We start from the raw sequence: 18,563 nt of genomic DNA, 5'->3' as shown, positions 1-18,563 counted from the left end.
CAAGAACATCTTCGATCGATCACCTTGTATGTTGTATGACCCGTTTCTGTTCCTTCTGATTTTTGTATTCCTTCTTTCTTCTGGCTGGTGCCGTTTTTGTTCGCTTTGTGTGTTTATTATATTCGCTCTGATGGTAATCGTTTTTGGTTGTTGTTTCAGCAAATTTGTCCAGCCGAATAAACTAGCCAAACAAAGCTAGGCTCTATTTGCAACGCTGGAATAGTTCCCGAACTATATTAACTAGCTAAGTACTTGTAAGTTGTAATAAAAACATAAATATTAGACATAGTAATATCAAACAAAATTTAAGATACGAACATGTGAATGTGCTATGAGAGTGCCGTCGAACAAATATATTGGAAAAGATGTTGTAGTTTGATTTCAGATAGAATCTGAAAAAGAAGGAAACGATTATCCCCTATTTTTTTAATTTTTATTTATTTTTATTAATAAAATGATCTTATATTCGTAGCCGGTAAGAGACGAGGATGCTAGAGAATGAGAGTGAATGACAAACATGGTACATTATTTGAATTTTAAAGATTTTTATTAAATAGGGGAGAGTAGGGGAAGAGATAACATTGGAACCAACTCGTATTTTATATAGTAAAGATCGTAAGTAAATTGTTTTTTTTTTAATTCTTGCAGATTCTCAAAAAAAAAGAGTTAATTACACAAAACTACAAGTATTGTACTATTTGTAACATAAAACTACAAATATCGTACCTAGTAACACAAAACTATAAGTATTATGTACTAATTTCACATAAAACTTAATTTTAATTAGATTCACCTAAACATAATCCTATGTTTCTTGAAAAATTCTAGAATTTTTTGTACATGTTCCATAATCCATGTGCAACATTTTAATTAGATTTACCAAAAACCTTGTGTAGAATTTAAACTAATATTATCTAAAATACTACTTTTATAACCTAAAAATTGTTAGGGCCTCAAATAAAATCCCAAAAATATAGAAAAATTCATTAATATTCTTTTTATATGATGGGCTAATTTTTAAAATTATTTTTAGTCCTAGTTTATATGGTGAAAAAATGAATTACTTTATAAATATTTAAATAGAGCATTGCAAAGGAACTCAATTTTTATTGAATCTTCATGGAAGGAAAATCCCTATCACAATCAGACTCAACTTGACAGAAAGCAAAGCAACGTAGCCTTTTTACATTTAAGCCAATCAAACTTCAAAGACAAACAGGTTGGCTCCATAATTATTCAGGTTAACGTAATGTGCACACCAGGTAATAGCAAATCCAGAACCTAGTTTGTAGTTTCGTGTTACTAGCACAATACTTATAGTTTTGTGTTATTAATAATATAATACTTATAGTTTTGTGCAATTCACACTCTCAGCTCCAAAATTGTCATGGACTGAACCCAGGTAATGAGATAACTCGCCAACAAGATCAACAAGCTATGGGAAGTCCATTGGAACAAGATGCATGCACGCACGCACAAGCACAAGCAAAAGCAATGTACACACGTTACATAGGCACCGGCGGCGCGATCAGGGTTCTGAACCACTGGCGAATTGAATTGAAGCAGTTCGATCGGTTAATGGTTCTAGCCGATGATCTGGTCGAGAGCGCCGGTGTTCTTGAGGCCGAGGACGATGCCAACGCCGAGGATGTGGCCGACGGCGCCGCAGGCCAGCGTGTCAGCGAGCGTGAACCCGGCCGGGTCGCCCGTCTGCAGGCCGGAGTCGCGCGCCTCCAGCTTCAGCCCCGCCGTCGCCTTCCGGTTCGCCGACGGCGCCAACCCGAACCGCCCCGCGAACAGCATCAGCGTCGTCGTCGTCACCATGATCTGCCATAGGACGGGCATGCACGCATAGATCATCACCAGACTGCATGCGTGCACGTCGATAATGTGCGAGTCACACACAACACAGAGAGTATAGTGTACAGCATGTTCACACACACCAGGTTGGTGGCTGAGCCGATGTAGTCGCACCGGATGCCCTGCGATCTCTTCCTGCCCACCCTCACCGACGGCAGCGCCACCACGGACCTAGGCGAGGCGTAGCCCCGGAGGCCGTGGAACTGCGGCACGGCGGCCATGGCCGCGGCGGCGGAGAGCTGGGAAGCCATGGCGCCTGTCGTCTGTGCTGCGTATTCTCCCGGGTGCAGAATGCTATGGTGGTCGTGGAGAGCGTGTCTTAAAATTAAAGCTTGGCCATGCGAGATGTGGTCATGTGGATTGGGAGCCACAAGGGGAGCTTGTGGCTTGCAGTGGCCACTCAGGGATAGGTTCCAGATCCTCTCTGCTGACGTGGCGTCCCCTGGTTAGAATAGAGGCTGCCACTTGGGAACGGGATAAGATACTGCTGACTAGGGTTTTAAAATACGTCAGTAACCGCTCGATATTCATGGTTACCGACCAATTTGCTGCGGTTCGTATTCAGAAATCGACCGGTTTTCTTTTAAATTCAAATTCAAAAAATAAAAATAAAAATAAAAATTTGACGGAATTCGACTGACTTCTACCGAATTTCACCAAATTACTGTAAAAAACAACGAATATCGAAGAAATTGCCGGGGCTCGGTAATCAGTCTTGAATTGAATTTTGAAACCTTACTGCTGACTGCTCCCTTTGCCAGCTGATGAGATGCAGTGTGCCGTCGATGTTATGTTTTTTTTTTTCGAGTATAAGTTGGACACACACATACCATACTCACGTCTACGCATCTAAACCAAATTAGAGGCCTATCGTGCATGGTGAACAGGAAAAGGGATTAAACGGGACAGTAACTAGGAAAAAGAAACTCATCATTCATCCACATTAAAAAAATGACCTTTGCTCTGCAATGTATGCGAAATAAATCAGCCCAAATACGCGTCAAACATGACCTTTTTTTTCTCTCATTACCCTAAGAACAGATGACCTTATATTCACATCATAACAGAGATGGATTTGTAATCTCCTTTTTCGTATGCTTTTGATCTTTGACCAGATATACTTAATACAACGATATACAGCTCTCTTGAGTATTTCAGAAAAAAAAACAGAGACGGATTTGCGAGTGTGGATCTTTGTTGGTGCATCTTAGGGTTGCAAGTTGCAACCTTACATATATAATGGCAATAGAACTTCCTAGAGTACTCATAGTACTGACCAACTAAGTGGATAAGCAGTCAAACCGGGATTCGTCCAAATTTCTAGCTTCATGCGCCGAGGATCACGAGAAAAATAAAGCAAATACCTCATCAACAATATGACCTAATATCCTCGGCAAAAAGAAAAAAGTGACTTAATATGAGAATGACATACACCACTCTCTTTCTCACTCCGACACCCCTATGTACATTTCATGACTCTGAGTCAGGGGCAACCAGCTCCTGATTTGAGGAAAGAAACAGAAAAGTGTAATGTAACACGCTCAGCCATCCACACACATACACACCAGCTGCCACGCTACAAATCCTACAAAATATGCGCACGCTGATCACAATTAGAGCATTGGTATTGAAGAACTTCCCTAATTGGTTTTAAATTGTCAGGTATATCAGGTAGGTATACCTCGATCTTTCATGCCTCGATCTTGAGAAGCGTGTTGAGGGAGATGCTGTTGAACTTTTGGGCAAGACCTCTGATCACGAGAGTGATGACATCTCTCATATGCCGTGTTTGCACCATCAAGTCAGCTTCATTCTCACCGTCAACGACAATCTTGAAGCGGTGCTGATCATTGCGATACAGCTCAACCTGAAAGGTTCAATTCAATGTTATCTACATGTAAGAGCTTCGTAGTATTAACAGCAAATTCTATCCGACGGACGGATTCACAGGAAGATCTCACATGGAAGGGTGGAGCATATGTTCCTCGCACTTCAATAGTTGGGAATGATGTCTTGGATCCAGGCTTTACAACTTTAATCCTCTTTCTGTTGACCTCCAAAATTCTCCGCTCCAAATGTCCCATTACTTGTGCCTGTTATTTTTTTCCGAAAAGTAATCGTTAGTGCTTATTATGCTGATGAATTGCTAAGTCCAGGATGAGCAGGCCAGGCTGTGGTACGGGGGTACCTTTTTGGGTGTTCGATCCTTGTCACACAAAACCTGTTCAAGGTAAACAAAGAATAAAATGCATTGAACATAACAAAATGTATAGCATTACTGTGAAAATAGAATAAAATGGGCGTTATTAGGCTTGAAATTGCTGCTTGTGAAAGTAGTCACTCTGCTGTGGAATTTATCAGCACTCAGATTTGGAGGGGGAAATAGCCTACTAAGAAGCTTATTTCTCAGCAACAGCAGTGAAAGTAGCTACGAAAAACAAGATTCTTCCAGGTTCTAACAGTTTGATGAATTGAATATTAGCTCATCATGATGGTTCTAAAATAACAGCAAATAAACCATTCTGAATGAAATCAGTATCACCTCAAATTTGACTGAACCATCATCAAGCTTCTGTTTCACTTCCCTGTAAATTTCAGGCTCTGCATAAGATGGAAGCATCAGTTAGTACAACATGATGAAGGTTTTAAAATTATAGTGACAATAATGGCCAAGACAGCATCAATTAATGCTTAAACCAAAAAAGATTGCAGGGATCAACAATAAGAGCACATGAATAGGAAACAATAGGGTAGGTGATCTGACTGTACCAACTGCAATCGGCTCTGTTGAAACAGAAACAGGTCGTCCCTCAACTCCATCCTCTCTCACAGGTGTATAGATTGCAACAAGTCTATACCCTACATCATCAACATTAGCTTCATACAGTCTTTCAATTTCGCCTGCACAAGTGCACAAGAAGTTGGTACAGTTAAAAGATAAGTGCATGCATAGAAGCACCATAAATTGGGTAAACATTCATGTACATCAGAAGTTAAGCATTAAAGTATTGTTAAAAGTTTATACACATCACCAGTATTACAGATTAACGAAACAATCATACCAGGTATGGAGATAAGATCAGGGCTTCCGACCAACGATCTGAGCCACTGGATTTTACTCTTGCCTTCTTTGCCTCCACTGTAGGTACCCCCAACAGCATATAGGTTAGTGTGGAAACCTCTTCCTTCGATCTCCAATTTTTCAATTTTAGGTATTCCTGTTAAAATCAAATATCAAACTGTTTACAGACAGTGCATACTTCATCATTCTGCGTAAAAGTGGATAGTGGCACAATCATCAAGAGCTGCAATTTGATCTTCAAGTCAGAGTTCAACATTGCAGACATTAACCCAAGAGTATTTTCTTTAGTATGCACAAGAACAGCATTAAAGATGACAGAAGCATACATATGCTGAACTAACAAATCAAAGTGCAAACCAAACCCCAATGGGTAATCAAGGATGCAGTGGTATGAGCCTATAGAACAGATCCTATTTGGAATAGGTATACTTCTTTAAAATCCATATCATACTGATCTTAAAAAAATGAAACTCTTTTCTGGAAATACAAAGGTACAATGGTTTGCTGATTACTGAAATAACAATAACTTTCATGAATTATATATGCAAGTTAATTTGGTGTATTTTTAAAAATAGGCATAAGCAGAAGACAAAAAACCTGGCGCGATAGGAGCAGTCACAGCTGATACTAGTTCACTGGATCGTCCAAATAGATCAGTGACAAAGTATTCACATTTCAGGCAACGACCGATATCCTCAAAGCGTACTTTGTATGAGCGAGAGCACTGGGTAGCCAATGGTTCAAAAGACTGATCCACTCCTGATCCATCGGAAATAAACCTGCATCCAGAGATCCATTAAGTGCTACGTACATATTAACCAAAGTAACAAAAGATGTTCTCTTCTCTTACCATTGATATTTCATCTCTTTCTTATAGTTATTCCATATATGTTGTTGAATCTCATTGCTTGGAATTTGTTCAACAGCAATCAGTGTTTCTCTCTCAACCTGATTTCCCTTGAAAACGAGCGTCTCGATCCTGAGTAGCTCTGAAAGGAAAGTGAAAAGGAATACATGTGGTTACACAAAATTGCAAACATAAAGCAGTATGCAATGGGTTCAGAGTTACAACTTACCTGGAAAAATTACATCAGACGGTTCAGACAGCTTTTCTTCACCAATGATGCCATCTGAACGGACAGGAGTATATCTGCCAATGAAAAAATCATGTATCAAGCATCAAATAAGAACGCTCTACTAATTTGTGACCAAAATATTCATCAGATCGAGAACAATTTCAAGTATATCTATAATATATGTATTGTAGAACCCAAGAAGAATACTACAAAACAAGCAGCTACAGTTTGTCTGCCATATATGATATATATGTGACAAGTGAGACTTAAATATAGAACAGCAGTAACATTCTGCAGACAAATCCTTTGAAAAGAGACAAAGAGTTTCGTCGTGAATCACAAACCACGATGTATTTGAGTAAAACAAGAAATTTAATATGATAGCTTAGAAAATAAAGCACTTAACAAAGACCTAGAACGCCCGCCTAATATTTAGAGTGGGCTATTTTATCTAACCACTATGAAATAAAACAGTGCAACTGAGTCATACCAAAAGTGCACAAATACCATGTCAAAATAGACTATTGAAGTAGTTTACCCAAACAATAAACGGCAGCTGTAATCTGCATCTGTCACTTCATATGTGACTGAATCAGCACCATCTATATGAAGCCTGGTTCCATCACTAGATTCCCTGTACCACCTATACAAGCTTGATCCCTCATATCCACCATAATAAATGCCTAGTCCATGATATACCTCTGAACTTTTCTGCTCCAAGTGAACATCCGATACAGATGGAAAAGCTGCGAGTATCAGGAAAAGAGTAAGGATCTGCTGGCAGTGAATTGAACATAAAAAAAATGTCAAGTAGGAACATATCAAGTAGCAACCTGCCATGACTGGGTCATCAGTGATAGTCATCAATGGATCGCCGGTCTTTCCATCACATCGTGTAGGAACCCAATAAAGAACCAGGTGGGAACCAACATCATCCAATGAAGGCTTGTACTTTCTGTTACAAATTCCAATATTTCAAGGGATTAGTTCCTTATATGAATCATTCAACACCAACAAACTTGATAAAATCAGTAAAAGAACGCACAAGGTTTCTCCAACAACTTCTGATGATGCAGCTACCAGATCAAATTCCATGTTATCAGGTTTCTCTTTATTTCGAAACCATGTATATGTCCCAGTGCCTTCCTTGCCACCAAAGTAGGTTTTGATGGGAGAAATTTCATTATCCTCAAAACACTCAGGTAGAATAAGATTGACACCCTTGGGCTCCCCTGTGTGAAATGATAGGTTAACATATAGTCGATGCTTAGATTGGTAGAATAACATTATATATTACATTCTGCACACACTATGCTTAAAGCTATGTTTATTTATATTCTTATCATTTGTGTACTCAATACAGATTGATATTTCTGTATCACATAAAATGGTCCTACTCCAAGCAACAAAAAACATAAGAAAATACTAGTCATGCCATGCTTTAGATAACTAGATTAAGCTTCTCCAGCCAATGGAATCAATGAAAAATTTGTGAGGAAACACTAACCAGGTAAGATTGTGTCTGACATAACACTTCTAGGTGACCCCTGTAATCCGTCTTCTCGTGCAGGTGTATACACGAGTTCAATCCGGCAACCGACATCAGCTAGCTTAAGATCTAGACATTCTATTATGAGAAAAAGAAATAGAAGTTAGTTCTGCTAAGAGAAAACAACAAACATTGGAGCTGTATGTGATAGTATAAGCATCAGTCTTAAAAGACACTATATATACTTACCATCAACAGTCAACTTGTCCTTGCGACCATCACCATGTAATCTAAACCATTCGTGGATGCAACTTCCCCTCACACTTGAATGAGAAAAAAAATGAATTCAGCAAGCAGATAACTTTAGAGATAACCTGGAACAGCAGTAGTGTATCTCTCACCCTCCAGTGTACTCAGCATGAAACGTCAAACGGCCACCTTCGACCATAGAGCCGGCTAGTTCAAGAGATTGACATGTTGGTGGCCCTGCAAACAAGTAAATTACAGAAAGGTGTTGGCTTCTCTTTATCAAGTTTGTTTACCCAGTGTTATTACATCAAGTTTATAAATGCCCACACACATGCAAGTGCATGTGTGCACAGAAATACACGCAGTAAAGAAAAATGGTTATTTTCCAAAGAGATAACAATTGTCAATTTATCTACCAGGTATAATAGGACCGATCACTTCTGTCGACACCAAAGAACCATGAGCTCCGTCATTTCTAACAGGCTCACACAAGACAGATATGTAGAAGCCAATATCATCGCATTTTAAGGTGTACGATGAACTTGTTGCGCCTTCAATTTCTTTCTGAGTTCCATCAGAACTTACCTGCAAACACAAGAATTCATATGGAGGATGTAATTAGTCTAGGTATAGCCTGGCACTTACTAGTCATTACCATGTGAAAAAGAAAATTAGTATTTAATAAAAGCACCCTACCAATATCCAGCGGAATACCGTGTCCCCTTCTTCTCCTCCCCAATATCTTCTACTGGCAACCATAGTTGTTCCTTCAATGGCCTCACCAGTTAGTTCAAGAGAAAGTAGTGTTGGCATTCCTGTTAGCAGTGCAATGAAATTGAAACTAAGTTATTATCTATGAAGAATTTTATTTCAATCATAGATTCATAGGTATCTAGAACATATGACATATCACAACAGCAAACAAGGAAAGATATATGGATTCCATATATATAAAGAAGAAAATAAATAGATGTCTTTCATGACATAGAATTGTTTGAGGCAAAAAAGAAAACAGAAGCACCTGGAGTAACTCTGTCCTTTCCTATGAAAACTCTCGGCTCCCCAGCAATACCATCATCCCTGATAGGTGTGCATTTGAAAGAAACAAACTTTCCAACAGCTTCCTTTGTAACACAGTACTGTAGCAAACAGGACGCCTCCAAAACTGGAGAGCCTTCATCATCTTCAGCCTGGCAAACTTTATATCAGAAGCAACAGTGGCTAAAGAACATGCAATTCATCATCTTCAGTCTGTCAAACTTTATATCAGTGAAGCAAGAGTGACCAAAGAACATGCAATTCATCGTCCTGTCTAACTTTATATCAGTGAAGCAACAGTGGCTAAAGAACATGTAATTCATCATCTTCAGTCTGTCAAACTTTATATCAGTGTAGCAACAGAGGCTAAAGAACATGCAGTGCTGCTCATATCAGTGGCAACCAGTATTTGTTAAATGTTACTTATTTCTAGAAGCACACTATACGATCAGTGATATTTAGTCAGTACCAGTAGAACTGAGTTACAACCAAGAAAATACAACACATACCTCATGAAGATGCCAACTATATAAACTATTTCCTTCATGCCCCCCAATGTACCCGTATGATGCTGTCAATATCTGACCCTCAGAGAATTCACCGGTGACTGTTAAGAAGTTAAGGCTGGGTGGCAGTGCTGCAACAGAGGAGAAAGGCTTTTTTAAGGGGAAAGATAAAGGTAATTACGTTGTTTAAAGAAAGAAATGGCAACAGGACTGTAAACAAAGAGGCAAACCACAAGTTTGTGCTTCCCTAAATAAAAAGTTCAAAACAAAAGGACTGCCCATAACTTTTTAAAAAAGAGCATTGCTTATTACTTGATACATCTTCAGCGAGTTCCACTTATCCTAAATCTTGCAAAACGTGAGCTGTAAAATTCTTGATTTAATCCAATTCCCACTGTGTTCCAACGATATCCAAGGCAAAATTACTGGCCCGGAAATGTATGGATAACTGAACATACTCCAGTAGAAGAATGGGCACCATCATTCTCCCCTTCTAGGAGATCATTCAAATGAAGTAATCAAGATAGTTGCCTTTGCTTAGCGGAGTGTGGGAAGATAGGGGATCAGTGGGCTGAACTATGCATGGCCATTGGGCGTACTTATGAACAGAACAATCATAATTACCCAGAATGGACACTGAGAAGAAGCTTTTTAGCACCAATAATAAGGTTGACTGACATGGCACTTACTTTCCACAACATCATCTGATATAGCATAGGCGGGTTCACCGGTTTCACCATCAGGAGCCACAGGAGTAAACTTCGCAACAATATAGTATCCAACAGCACCAAGAGGAATCCGGAACATCTAATGCAGAATCAAAAGAAAAATGCAATTCAGCTCTGTCACCTTAAACAAAATATAACAAATAAACAATGAGTAGAGTTTATGCAGTTAATAGTAGTAGAGAACAAAATTGATCTTACTTTAGAAACTTTTGATGTACTAAGAGCTTCAAGCACATGTTCTTTCTTAAATTCTGAGGAAGATGCCTTGTACCATTGAACCCTGCTGGACCCTTCAGTTCCACCTGTAACAGTAGCACTAGCAGATACCTTGCTTCCTTCCCTTGCTTCCCCAAAAATCTTCAAATTGAAGACTTTTGGAGGGGCTGACCGAATAAGGAGGGTAAAGCAAAGTAATTTCAATTCACAGTTTTATCCCAAAAGGAAAAAAAGTGTGACTTTATGACACAATTGGCGCAAATGCCAAACATTACTACCTTTCTTAACTACATCGGTTATGGCGCAAGCAGATTCACCCTCCTGACCTGGAGAAGTCATCAATATATGTTAGTGCAACAGAATATTTGTGCAAACAAGTAGTGGACATGTTACAGGCTGACGCCTGACAATTCAACAAACCTTCAAGGTTGATGGGGGTATATACAAATTTGAGGCGCCTCCCCACGTCCTCCTTGGTTAGTGTGTACTCCGTGCTATTTGACAGCACTAGAAGAAATTCACTGCATACAAATAAATACCCCCATCATTCATTCTGCATGAATTTATAGGATTACTTGTGTTCACCCAGTTCTCTAGCAGTTTAAATTAGCCCTTCTAGTTGGTAGTGTTTTTTGTTTCCTATTCAGTTTACAAATCAGTATTCAGAAGACCTGAAATTGACTTCAGTTGTCAAAAGTTGCTCCATAAAATCATATAGCTACCAAAGTTCAGTCAACAGACAATGCGTGATGTGTCTATCCATCTAATTGGACAACTAAAACAATAGAGGATGTTTAAACATAGGTGTCGCAGGTAATCTTTTCTAGTGAAATCATAAGAATGATTCCTTTCAATCCCGAAGATATCTTATAGGACTAATAAACATGTCATTTGAGATTTGATTTTGGCAGCACAAAAGTCTCAGAAGGGCATTTCTTAAAAATATGAAGCTCCAACATTTTGTTCAACTGTCCCTGGTTGTTATTATTCGACCATTAGACTTTCTAGAACTGCATAAATATATAGGGAAGACTTCACTGCATAACCAGGATCCGTGGTTCAAGAAGCATGGAAATGTGCACTTCCGATGTCATGCATTAGATTAATCCTTGTATCTCATATTGCCAATGATTTTAAGAACTGTGATGCTTGCTAGTGATGAAAAATCTAGCCAACAAAACAACTTGTTCCTTTATTCAATACTTAGAGATGACAAACTAATGGTGCATACCCATTTTCCTTCTCTCTAAACCACCGGAATTTGCTTAGTCCCTCTTTGCCACCAAAGTATTTGCCCTTCCCATTGATAATGTTGTCTTCAACAAGCTCTCCCAGAACATGTACGTTGCTAACTGATGGCGTTGCTGAAACAATATCACAGGCAAACAGCTATAAACATTAGAAAATGGTAAAAATGCTAGTATCAGTTCCCTACAAATAGACCCTATGAACACCTTTCTTGAACTTATAAATTGAGATTGACACTCAAATAAAAAGAATCCTTCAAATATTTGAACAAGTGAACAATTCTATGCAAATTTGACAAGTGTAGCCAGATGAACCATCATCAGTTAATTTTCAACTGCCAAGGCTGTATATACAGTTATACATACATTCTTGAAGACATACTTTCTGGAGAAGTTTTCTAAGAAAAAACTAGAGAAAATTCTTCCATCAACAGGAATCCTATAATATATGTCACGTGAAAGGATTTATACAGCACCATTACTTTTGGCCTAAAACTAAAATGTGTCGCTACCCTTTTACAAACATAGTAGAACAGAAGCTTTCAGATATTTTACCCAAACGAACATGTGAAACGCTACTAGAAAAAGTAAAGAGTAGTAGAGTACTATCAAAAGGAGAGGAAGGGTTCTAACTTCTAAGATAATTGCAGGGACAAAGTACATTACCAGCCTTTACAAAATCTGTCATTGTACATAGTGGCTCTCCCTTGACACCTTCATCTGTAACAGGGGTGTACATAAATACCAAACTTGAATTGATATCATCGACAGTCAGCTGATATTCCATCCCATCAGCTCCATCTATTACTACAGCGTTGCCGTTCCACCTCTGCCTTAACCAACTAAACTCAAAAGGAGGTTTAGCAAAATCAGTGGCATTCCTTAAATAGGAAATTTTGTTTAAGTAGAATTACATGCATTTAGAATGCTCATTCGGCCAAGAAAGATATGGAAGTAAACAGGGTAAACAAACCTTGCAACACCTTTCCCTGGTGTCCCACCACACCAGGCAATTTCAGGAACTCCACTGACTATGTTTCCTTCCACTAGTTCACCATTGACTGTCAGATTGATGACCTTTGGACATCCAGTTCCTGGTACACAAAAACTGATTGAGAAAAGAAACATATAGCCCCGCTTTACAGTTTTGATTTTAAGTGAATAGATGACATCAATTAGACTAGGTGGTTTCATTAGCAGCAGGACAGTAAAACAGTTCCCACCCATAAGACTGCCAAATCACCTCCCTACAAGAACCAGAAATATTGTGGACAGCAAATTGGCCGCTATCAAACAACTAGCCAGACAAATCCGGCTTACCAAATACTGTTAATATAAGATGAGTCTTCAATCTACCTGGAGAAACAGGTAAAGATACAGCGAAAACAGGCGGAAATTCAGCATCATTCAGTATCGGAGTGCATTCAACTTTCAAACATCTTCCAACATCCTCGCGCTTTGGCCAGTACACCTTATGTTTAGAAATTGCAGGGGTTTAGAGCTTGCAAAAAGGTAGCATACAAGCAAAAATGGTGCGACAATGACAGCAGGGACTTAGAATTTGTGAAAGATAATAACAGTGCCATGAGGTACAAGTGTTTGTATTTGATAGGACCAAAAATGCCAATTACATGAGATAAAATGTGCACTAAAGGCAGTTTAAAAGCCATTAATGTGGTCTCGTTTTCATGTCATGGGATTGTGGTTTGAATCTCTTGTCCAAACCACATATAATAGTAATTAATCACTATGGTTAGGTATTTTTGGTGAACAAAAGGACCAAACGATAAAAGTGACCTTACTGCTAGGGTCAATTATCTTTAAGATCATTTTCAATAATAGAACCACTATTGTCTATACGCCCATGCCATGTTATCTAGAGACAACACTAAAGACAATTAATACAATGAGTTGTCTCTAAGATTGTTTCTTCAAATGGGCCACTCTTTTCTTTCTCTCTCTCGCCCTTGGAGCACTTGTAGAGCTGGGCTCCTGCATGAGAGCCCATTCCTCTCTTTTTCTCTTGTCTCTCTCCTCCACATGTGCAAAAGTGCCATGTAAGCAGCCTATAAGCCCCTTATTCTACTTGCTCTAACCATCTTAGTGAGTACACAAAATACCAAGGTTAGGTCTTGCCTTTTCAACCTCATTCAGTCCATGTTGGTCAAAATAGATGAAGCAGGGCTGGAATTGTGATGGGTACAACCATACAAGTGATACAACTAATGCAAATCGCAAGTATTCCTTAGAAACTAGAAGTAGGCATGGATGACTGTACAAAAGTCTAAAACATGGTTTTGTCTGATGCAAATTACTTAAAGGAGTACTTTACCTCGCTCAATGCTTCAGGAATATGCACAAAATCGGTTGGTGTTTTGCCACCCAGAAACCATTGGTATTTGAGGACTAGTTCACCCTCACTACCAAGATTTGTGAAGCTAAAATGGCAATGGCAAGGATCTTCTTCAAATGGATGGTCAACAAAAGCTTTCTTCACTATGTAATCATGAGGCAAGTTATTCTTCCATTGCTCAAGAAGGAAGGAAAATGTTGAATCTGTCCAGGCAGCATAATTGCGCACTTAGAATTCTCGAGGATACTTATGAACCAGGTAAAAATAGATTTACAACTTTTCTTTAGTCCATGCAATGACGTTAAGCTTTGACGTGCCACATTTTTGTTTTGATTCATGAGAAGAAAAACCTAAAGGAATACAAGAAAAAGCATTTTTTTCAAAAAGAAAAACCAACATGCATGCATGCTAACCTCTACATGGTTATAAAGTTCTCATCTGTACAACACAATTGTCTTTAAGCCTTGAGAAGAAATAAACGGTTAACTACTACTTGCTTCATTATTTGTGTCAGAATGAAGACAGCTCTAACCAAAACATGTCTTCGAAGTAATAAAATAGCAGGATCAGTCTTGATGATAAAAAAGGACCAACAAATAGTCTTTCTTCTCCATAAAACCATACCAGCAGCAAGTTCAGGGGAGCAAAATTCCCAGCCATCACGAATGCAAATAGCTGTATGAGCAGGATAGTGCTTTGCTACCTCAGCCTCGTTGGGGTTCAGATCTGCATCAGAAGCCCACTTTAGAAATATGCATGATATCAAAGTAAATTTGATATGCCGTTTGGGTTGCACCAAACAATCTAGTGTATACCTATATTACATCAAGTAGTAAAATAGCAATTTTGCAGATAGTTGGAGCTTTAGAGTAGACATTACTAATGTCATACTCATATACATCCAGATGAACCATTGAAATTGAGCTCCTTTTCTCACAATTTGAAAAAAAATAACAATAATTATGTGTGACCTTTCTTATGGAAACATAAAGTTGGATTATCTGGAAATATCTCATCTTTTTATCCCCACTAGTACCAATCTGAATTGGATGATGCGCATAATAGCACCAAGCTTTTAGTGCATTAAGATGAATATTTCTCTCTACAAATTCAGCCAATCAAACAATGTGTAGGACAATGAAAACATGCTTGGACATACTTCGGTCGTTGAACTTTTTCAAAGTAGGACCTATAAGCAGAATAGAAGCAGCTTCCAAGTGTGGCATGTCAAACAGTGGATTCTCCTCAACACGTAAATGCTGCAGTAAGTTCAATATCCAAGGTGAGCATATTGTGCCAGGCTAGCATCTAAGTACATCAACAGTATTGATTAATTCATATAAAATTCTTATATAGAAAACTCATTCTAAGTGTTTGTGCCCCATAATGGACTGGTAACATCTGATCATGGATAATGTGGGTTGTTCCTTCATGCATATAAGTTGTCCATAACATCGTAGTTCAAGAACACCGCAGTTATTCTCGATTCCAATTAGTGGACTACCTAATATCTGTATTGACATCTTTCATGCTTTGTTAAGCAGCAATAGTAGGTTGTGGTTTTCATGAGTTCACCTTGCTATAACAGAGGGATAAATAGCCTGGAGTTAATAGCCAGCATCTAAGAGACTTCTATACTTGAGGAAATAGTAGTTTGATAACAAAATAAGGAGTGTAAATAGTTCATGACTACAAAGAGAAAAGCAGACCTCCAGAGAAGGCAAATGTGGGAATCCCTTCAAAGTTGATATTTTGTTTCTGCTGGCCGCTAATACCTGTAAAAAAGAAACACCGATTAGATCTTCATGGAAGATTCGAATATCTTCAAGGCAAAGAAAATCAGCATACTCACTTGCAGCCGAGGTTGACGAGCCATACAAAGTGACTTCAGCCTGTTTTGAGCAACAGAAAGGAACTGGTGCAGAAAGAGAGATAGGTGGAAGATATTTATCCATGTCAGAGTGAGTAAAAATCAACTGCTAAGACCAAGTTGGCAATAGTGGCATACCTCCAAGTTAGGAAATTCGGGAAGGCTAGCAAGTGAGGTTATTTGATTTCCAGCAAGATAAAGTTGCTACATGGTACAGTATACATGAAAATCAGTGCATGTAAACCATAAGCTCAATCAATATGACGGGAAAAGCACAGACCTGGAGGACTTTGCAATTCCCAAGAGGCTCAAACCCAGGGTGCTTAAAATCATTAAAGCTCAAATCAAGAACCTGCAAATATTACGGCAGACATAAGCTAGCAAACCCAGAATCAACAAGCAATCAGCATAGGTATGGCACATAGTGGAAAAATAACATAAAGATAAGCTCCGATAAATCAAAGAAAAGATAAACAAGGCATACCTTTACCCCCTTGAGAATCTCAATGCCCTCCAAACCTGATAAAAGGTTGTCCCTGAGATAGATAAACTAGAAACAATAAAGTTAGTCAGCAGCCATTCCTATTATTTCATATTCACAACTTATGCTGGTTGTCTGCATTACTGCATACTTCCTAGATTTTGCAACTTGCAATCTTGCATAAAACCAGCAACTTTGTGCTGTTTAGTTATCACCAAAGCACAGAAAGCAGACAGAACTAGGGAACAGAAGAGAAAACAAGAGGTTGAATAAGCTTTACCTCAAGAGCAGGCGATAGTCTCAACTGCTTTAGACTGCGCACCCTATGACCTCTTGAATCCAATCTCTACAGTAGCAGAAAAGGTGTTGAATGGACAAAGTCAAAAACCACCAAATCATGTGATCATCTGGATTATTCGTAAAAATGCAGAAGAACCTGCACTAACCACTTCACCACTAGCCTTCAAATCCACCTGTGGCAGCATCATGAACCTGGAATCACGGCTATCAGCAGTTGAGCTCTTCCTCCGACTAGACACAGAACATTTGTCTGCCGATGATGCCTGAGAACGCAATTTCTTTGTGACACCGCTTGAAATGGAAGGTGAACGTGGTGAGTGCAGAGAAGTGTTTGAGGCCACTCTCCTGGTGCTGCCACTGCTGCCATTGGAGCTCTCTGTCTTGGACTGGACCTTCTTCAGTGTAGAAGTTGGGGATGCCTTAATAGCAGGTTTCTTCATCAAATCCGCCTTGATTCTCTCAGACGTCAAGGATGTTTTCTTTTCCACTGAAGGCTTTGAGCTAACAGTGGGGGCTGACACCGGTTTACTCTTCTTCACCCCACCCGACAGTGTAGGACTAGCCTTCTTAGCAACAACTGAGCCCCCATTCTCCTGTTGCCTCCCAACACTTCCAGTGCTGCTTCTTCTCTGCACCGAACTGGCATTCACCGATGAGGTAGACTTCATCAGGGAAGACCGGGACACACCCAACTCTGCTGAAGCACCAGCGTCAGCCCGCTTTTTAATTGACGAAGCAGTCCCCAACGCAAATCTGCCGGTGGGTGCAGCTGGCCGTGGCTTCACCGGTTCAGCATCTGCCGGCTTTGAGGCCTCTGATGGAGTTTCCATTCCCCTATAACAACAATGGAAACCCCAAGCAATTCACCCAAATGCCTTCTAGTAGTCAAGCCCGGAATGCCCTGATGATTGATTCATGAGCGACCTGATTGGGAAAATAGACCCGAGCTAGTGATTGAGAGGTGAATTATTGGGCAGCCACTCAACACTTTCATGCACCAACCAGAAAACTTGTATATAGTTTGAAATTGCAACAGAATTCGTCAACGCCTTGACAGAAATTACGAGGACTACAACATGTGGTACTGGTACCGATTGGCACGGAATGATGCAACCGTGCAAGCACGATGCCACTACCTATGGCCCGTACAAAATATGCGAAAACATTAAAGCTTACCACACAGAGGCGCAAAAAAAAAAGTTTAATTGTAAAACCAAAATAAATACGGAAGAAGTAACCGTAAGTTTCGGTTTGGAATTCAAAACAAAACAAACAAAAATCCGCCGCGACGGATCGAAATCCCAAGCGAACATGAGAGGCGTCAAAAGCAAGCTCAAATCCGGCCCCAAAAATGAGCGCCGATGCTTCTAAAACCCTAGCGCCCAGCCGCGTAAACCTCCGGCATTTCGCGAGAGCCGGACCGAAATCCCCAGCGCTACCACCACGGCGAGACCCAACCCGACGAAATTCCGAGAAACTCGCATATCGATTCGACAACCAGCTGCGCAGGAAATGCGGCACCAAACCCAACTATACTAAAAAAAACACCAAAAACTCGGAAGCGATAAATCACCCCGACGAAACAGCACGGCGAGCACGGGGGATCTCAAGGCCTCTCACCTCTCCGGTTCGACCCCTGGCCGACTAGCTCCCCCCGCCGCCTCCGCGACCAGCAATGCAGCCACCACCGGAGCGCGGGCGGCGTGAGAGGAGTGGGACGGCAGCAGGCACGGGAGGAGTATAGAACAGTATCCGAGTGGCAAGGACTGGCATGTAATAGCTGGGTATCTCAGGGGGGTGGCCGCATAAACGCGCACCCGCTTTCGCGGTTTGATTTGATTTGGGCCCGGGGAGGCTAAGGGGCCCGCAATACACAGTGAAATTACGCCTTTGCCCCTCCAGCTCTTCTCGTTATTACTGTAGAGCCCCTCGCGGCCGTCAGCGCCATGTTGTCCGCCACGTCACTCATAGTTGGCATGCCAGATGTCATCATCGTCACCTCATTGTCAAACCGCCTATTTGGACGTGTTCGGATGGTTGGCTCAGCTCGTGCATGCACCCGTCGATG

The 18,563-nt window shown here is 40.1% G+C and overlaps 2 protein-coding genes across 2 annotated transcripts; both read right to left on the bottom strand.

The window, feature by feature from the left end:
- Positions 1-1,424: 1,424 nt before the first annotated feature.
- LOC133891634 (photosystem I reaction center subunit psaK, chloroplastic) lies at positions 1,425-2,178 on the bottom strand. Its single transcript, XM_062332366.1, has 2 exons — positions 1,944-2,178; positions 1,425-1,827 (listed from the first exon to the last, which is right to left on the bottom strand). The coding sequence occupies exons 1-2, from the start codon at positions 2,109-2,111 to the stop codon at positions 1,585-1,587; spliced, it is 411 nt and encodes a 136-aa protein (XP_062188350.1). The 5' UTR covers positions 2,112-2,178; the 3' UTR covers positions 1,425-1,584.
- A 795-nt stretch (positions 2,179-2,973) lies between these two features.
- LOC133891690 (187-kDa microtubule-associated protein AIR9-like) lies at positions 2,974-18,256 on the bottom strand. The gene is made up of 39 exons (XM_062332427.1): positions 18,116-18,256; positions 16,642-17,419; positions 16,476-16,541; positions 16,199-16,264; positions 15,995-16,066; positions 15,853-15,918; positions 15,697-15,759; positions 15,554-15,619; positions 15,004-15,103; positions 14,469-14,570; positions 13,824-14,047; positions 12,848-12,962; positions 12,465-12,585; positions 12,158-12,333; positions 11,476-11,608; positions 10,665-10,765; positions 10,523-10,570; positions 10,227-10,411; positions 9,990-10,107; positions 9,304-9,431; positions 8,778-8,946; positions 8,453-8,571; positions 8,173-8,341; positions 7,909-7,993; positions 7,757-7,830; positions 7,526-7,645; positions 7,064-7,250; positions 6,852-6,973; positions 6,557-6,764; positions 6,019-6,092; positions 5,793-5,931; positions 5,540-5,721; positions 4,923-5,078; positions 4,630-4,761; positions 4,403-4,461; positions 4,049-4,081; positions 3,822-3,953; positions 3,542-3,727; positions 2,974-3,445 (listed from the first exon to the last, which is right to left on the bottom strand). The coding sequence occupies exons 2-38, from the start codon at positions 17,323-17,325 to the stop codon at positions 3,551-3,553; spliced, it is 4,971 nt and encodes a 1,656-aa protein (XP_062188411.1). The 5' UTR covers positions 17,326-17,419; positions 18,116-18,256; the 3' UTR covers positions 2,974-3,445; positions 3,542-3,550.
- Positions 18,257-18,563: the final 307 nt, after the last annotated feature.

The sequence above is a fragment of the Phragmites australis genome, chromosome 14 (assembly GCF_958298935.1).
Source record: "Phragmites australis chromosome 14, lpPhrAust1.1, whole genome shotgun sequence".
Lineage (NCBI taxonomy): Eukaryota > Viridiplantae > Streptophyta > Magnoliopsida > Poales > Poaceae > Phragmites > Phragmites australis.
This window is presented reverse-complemented; position numbering and strand designations above follow the sequence as displayed.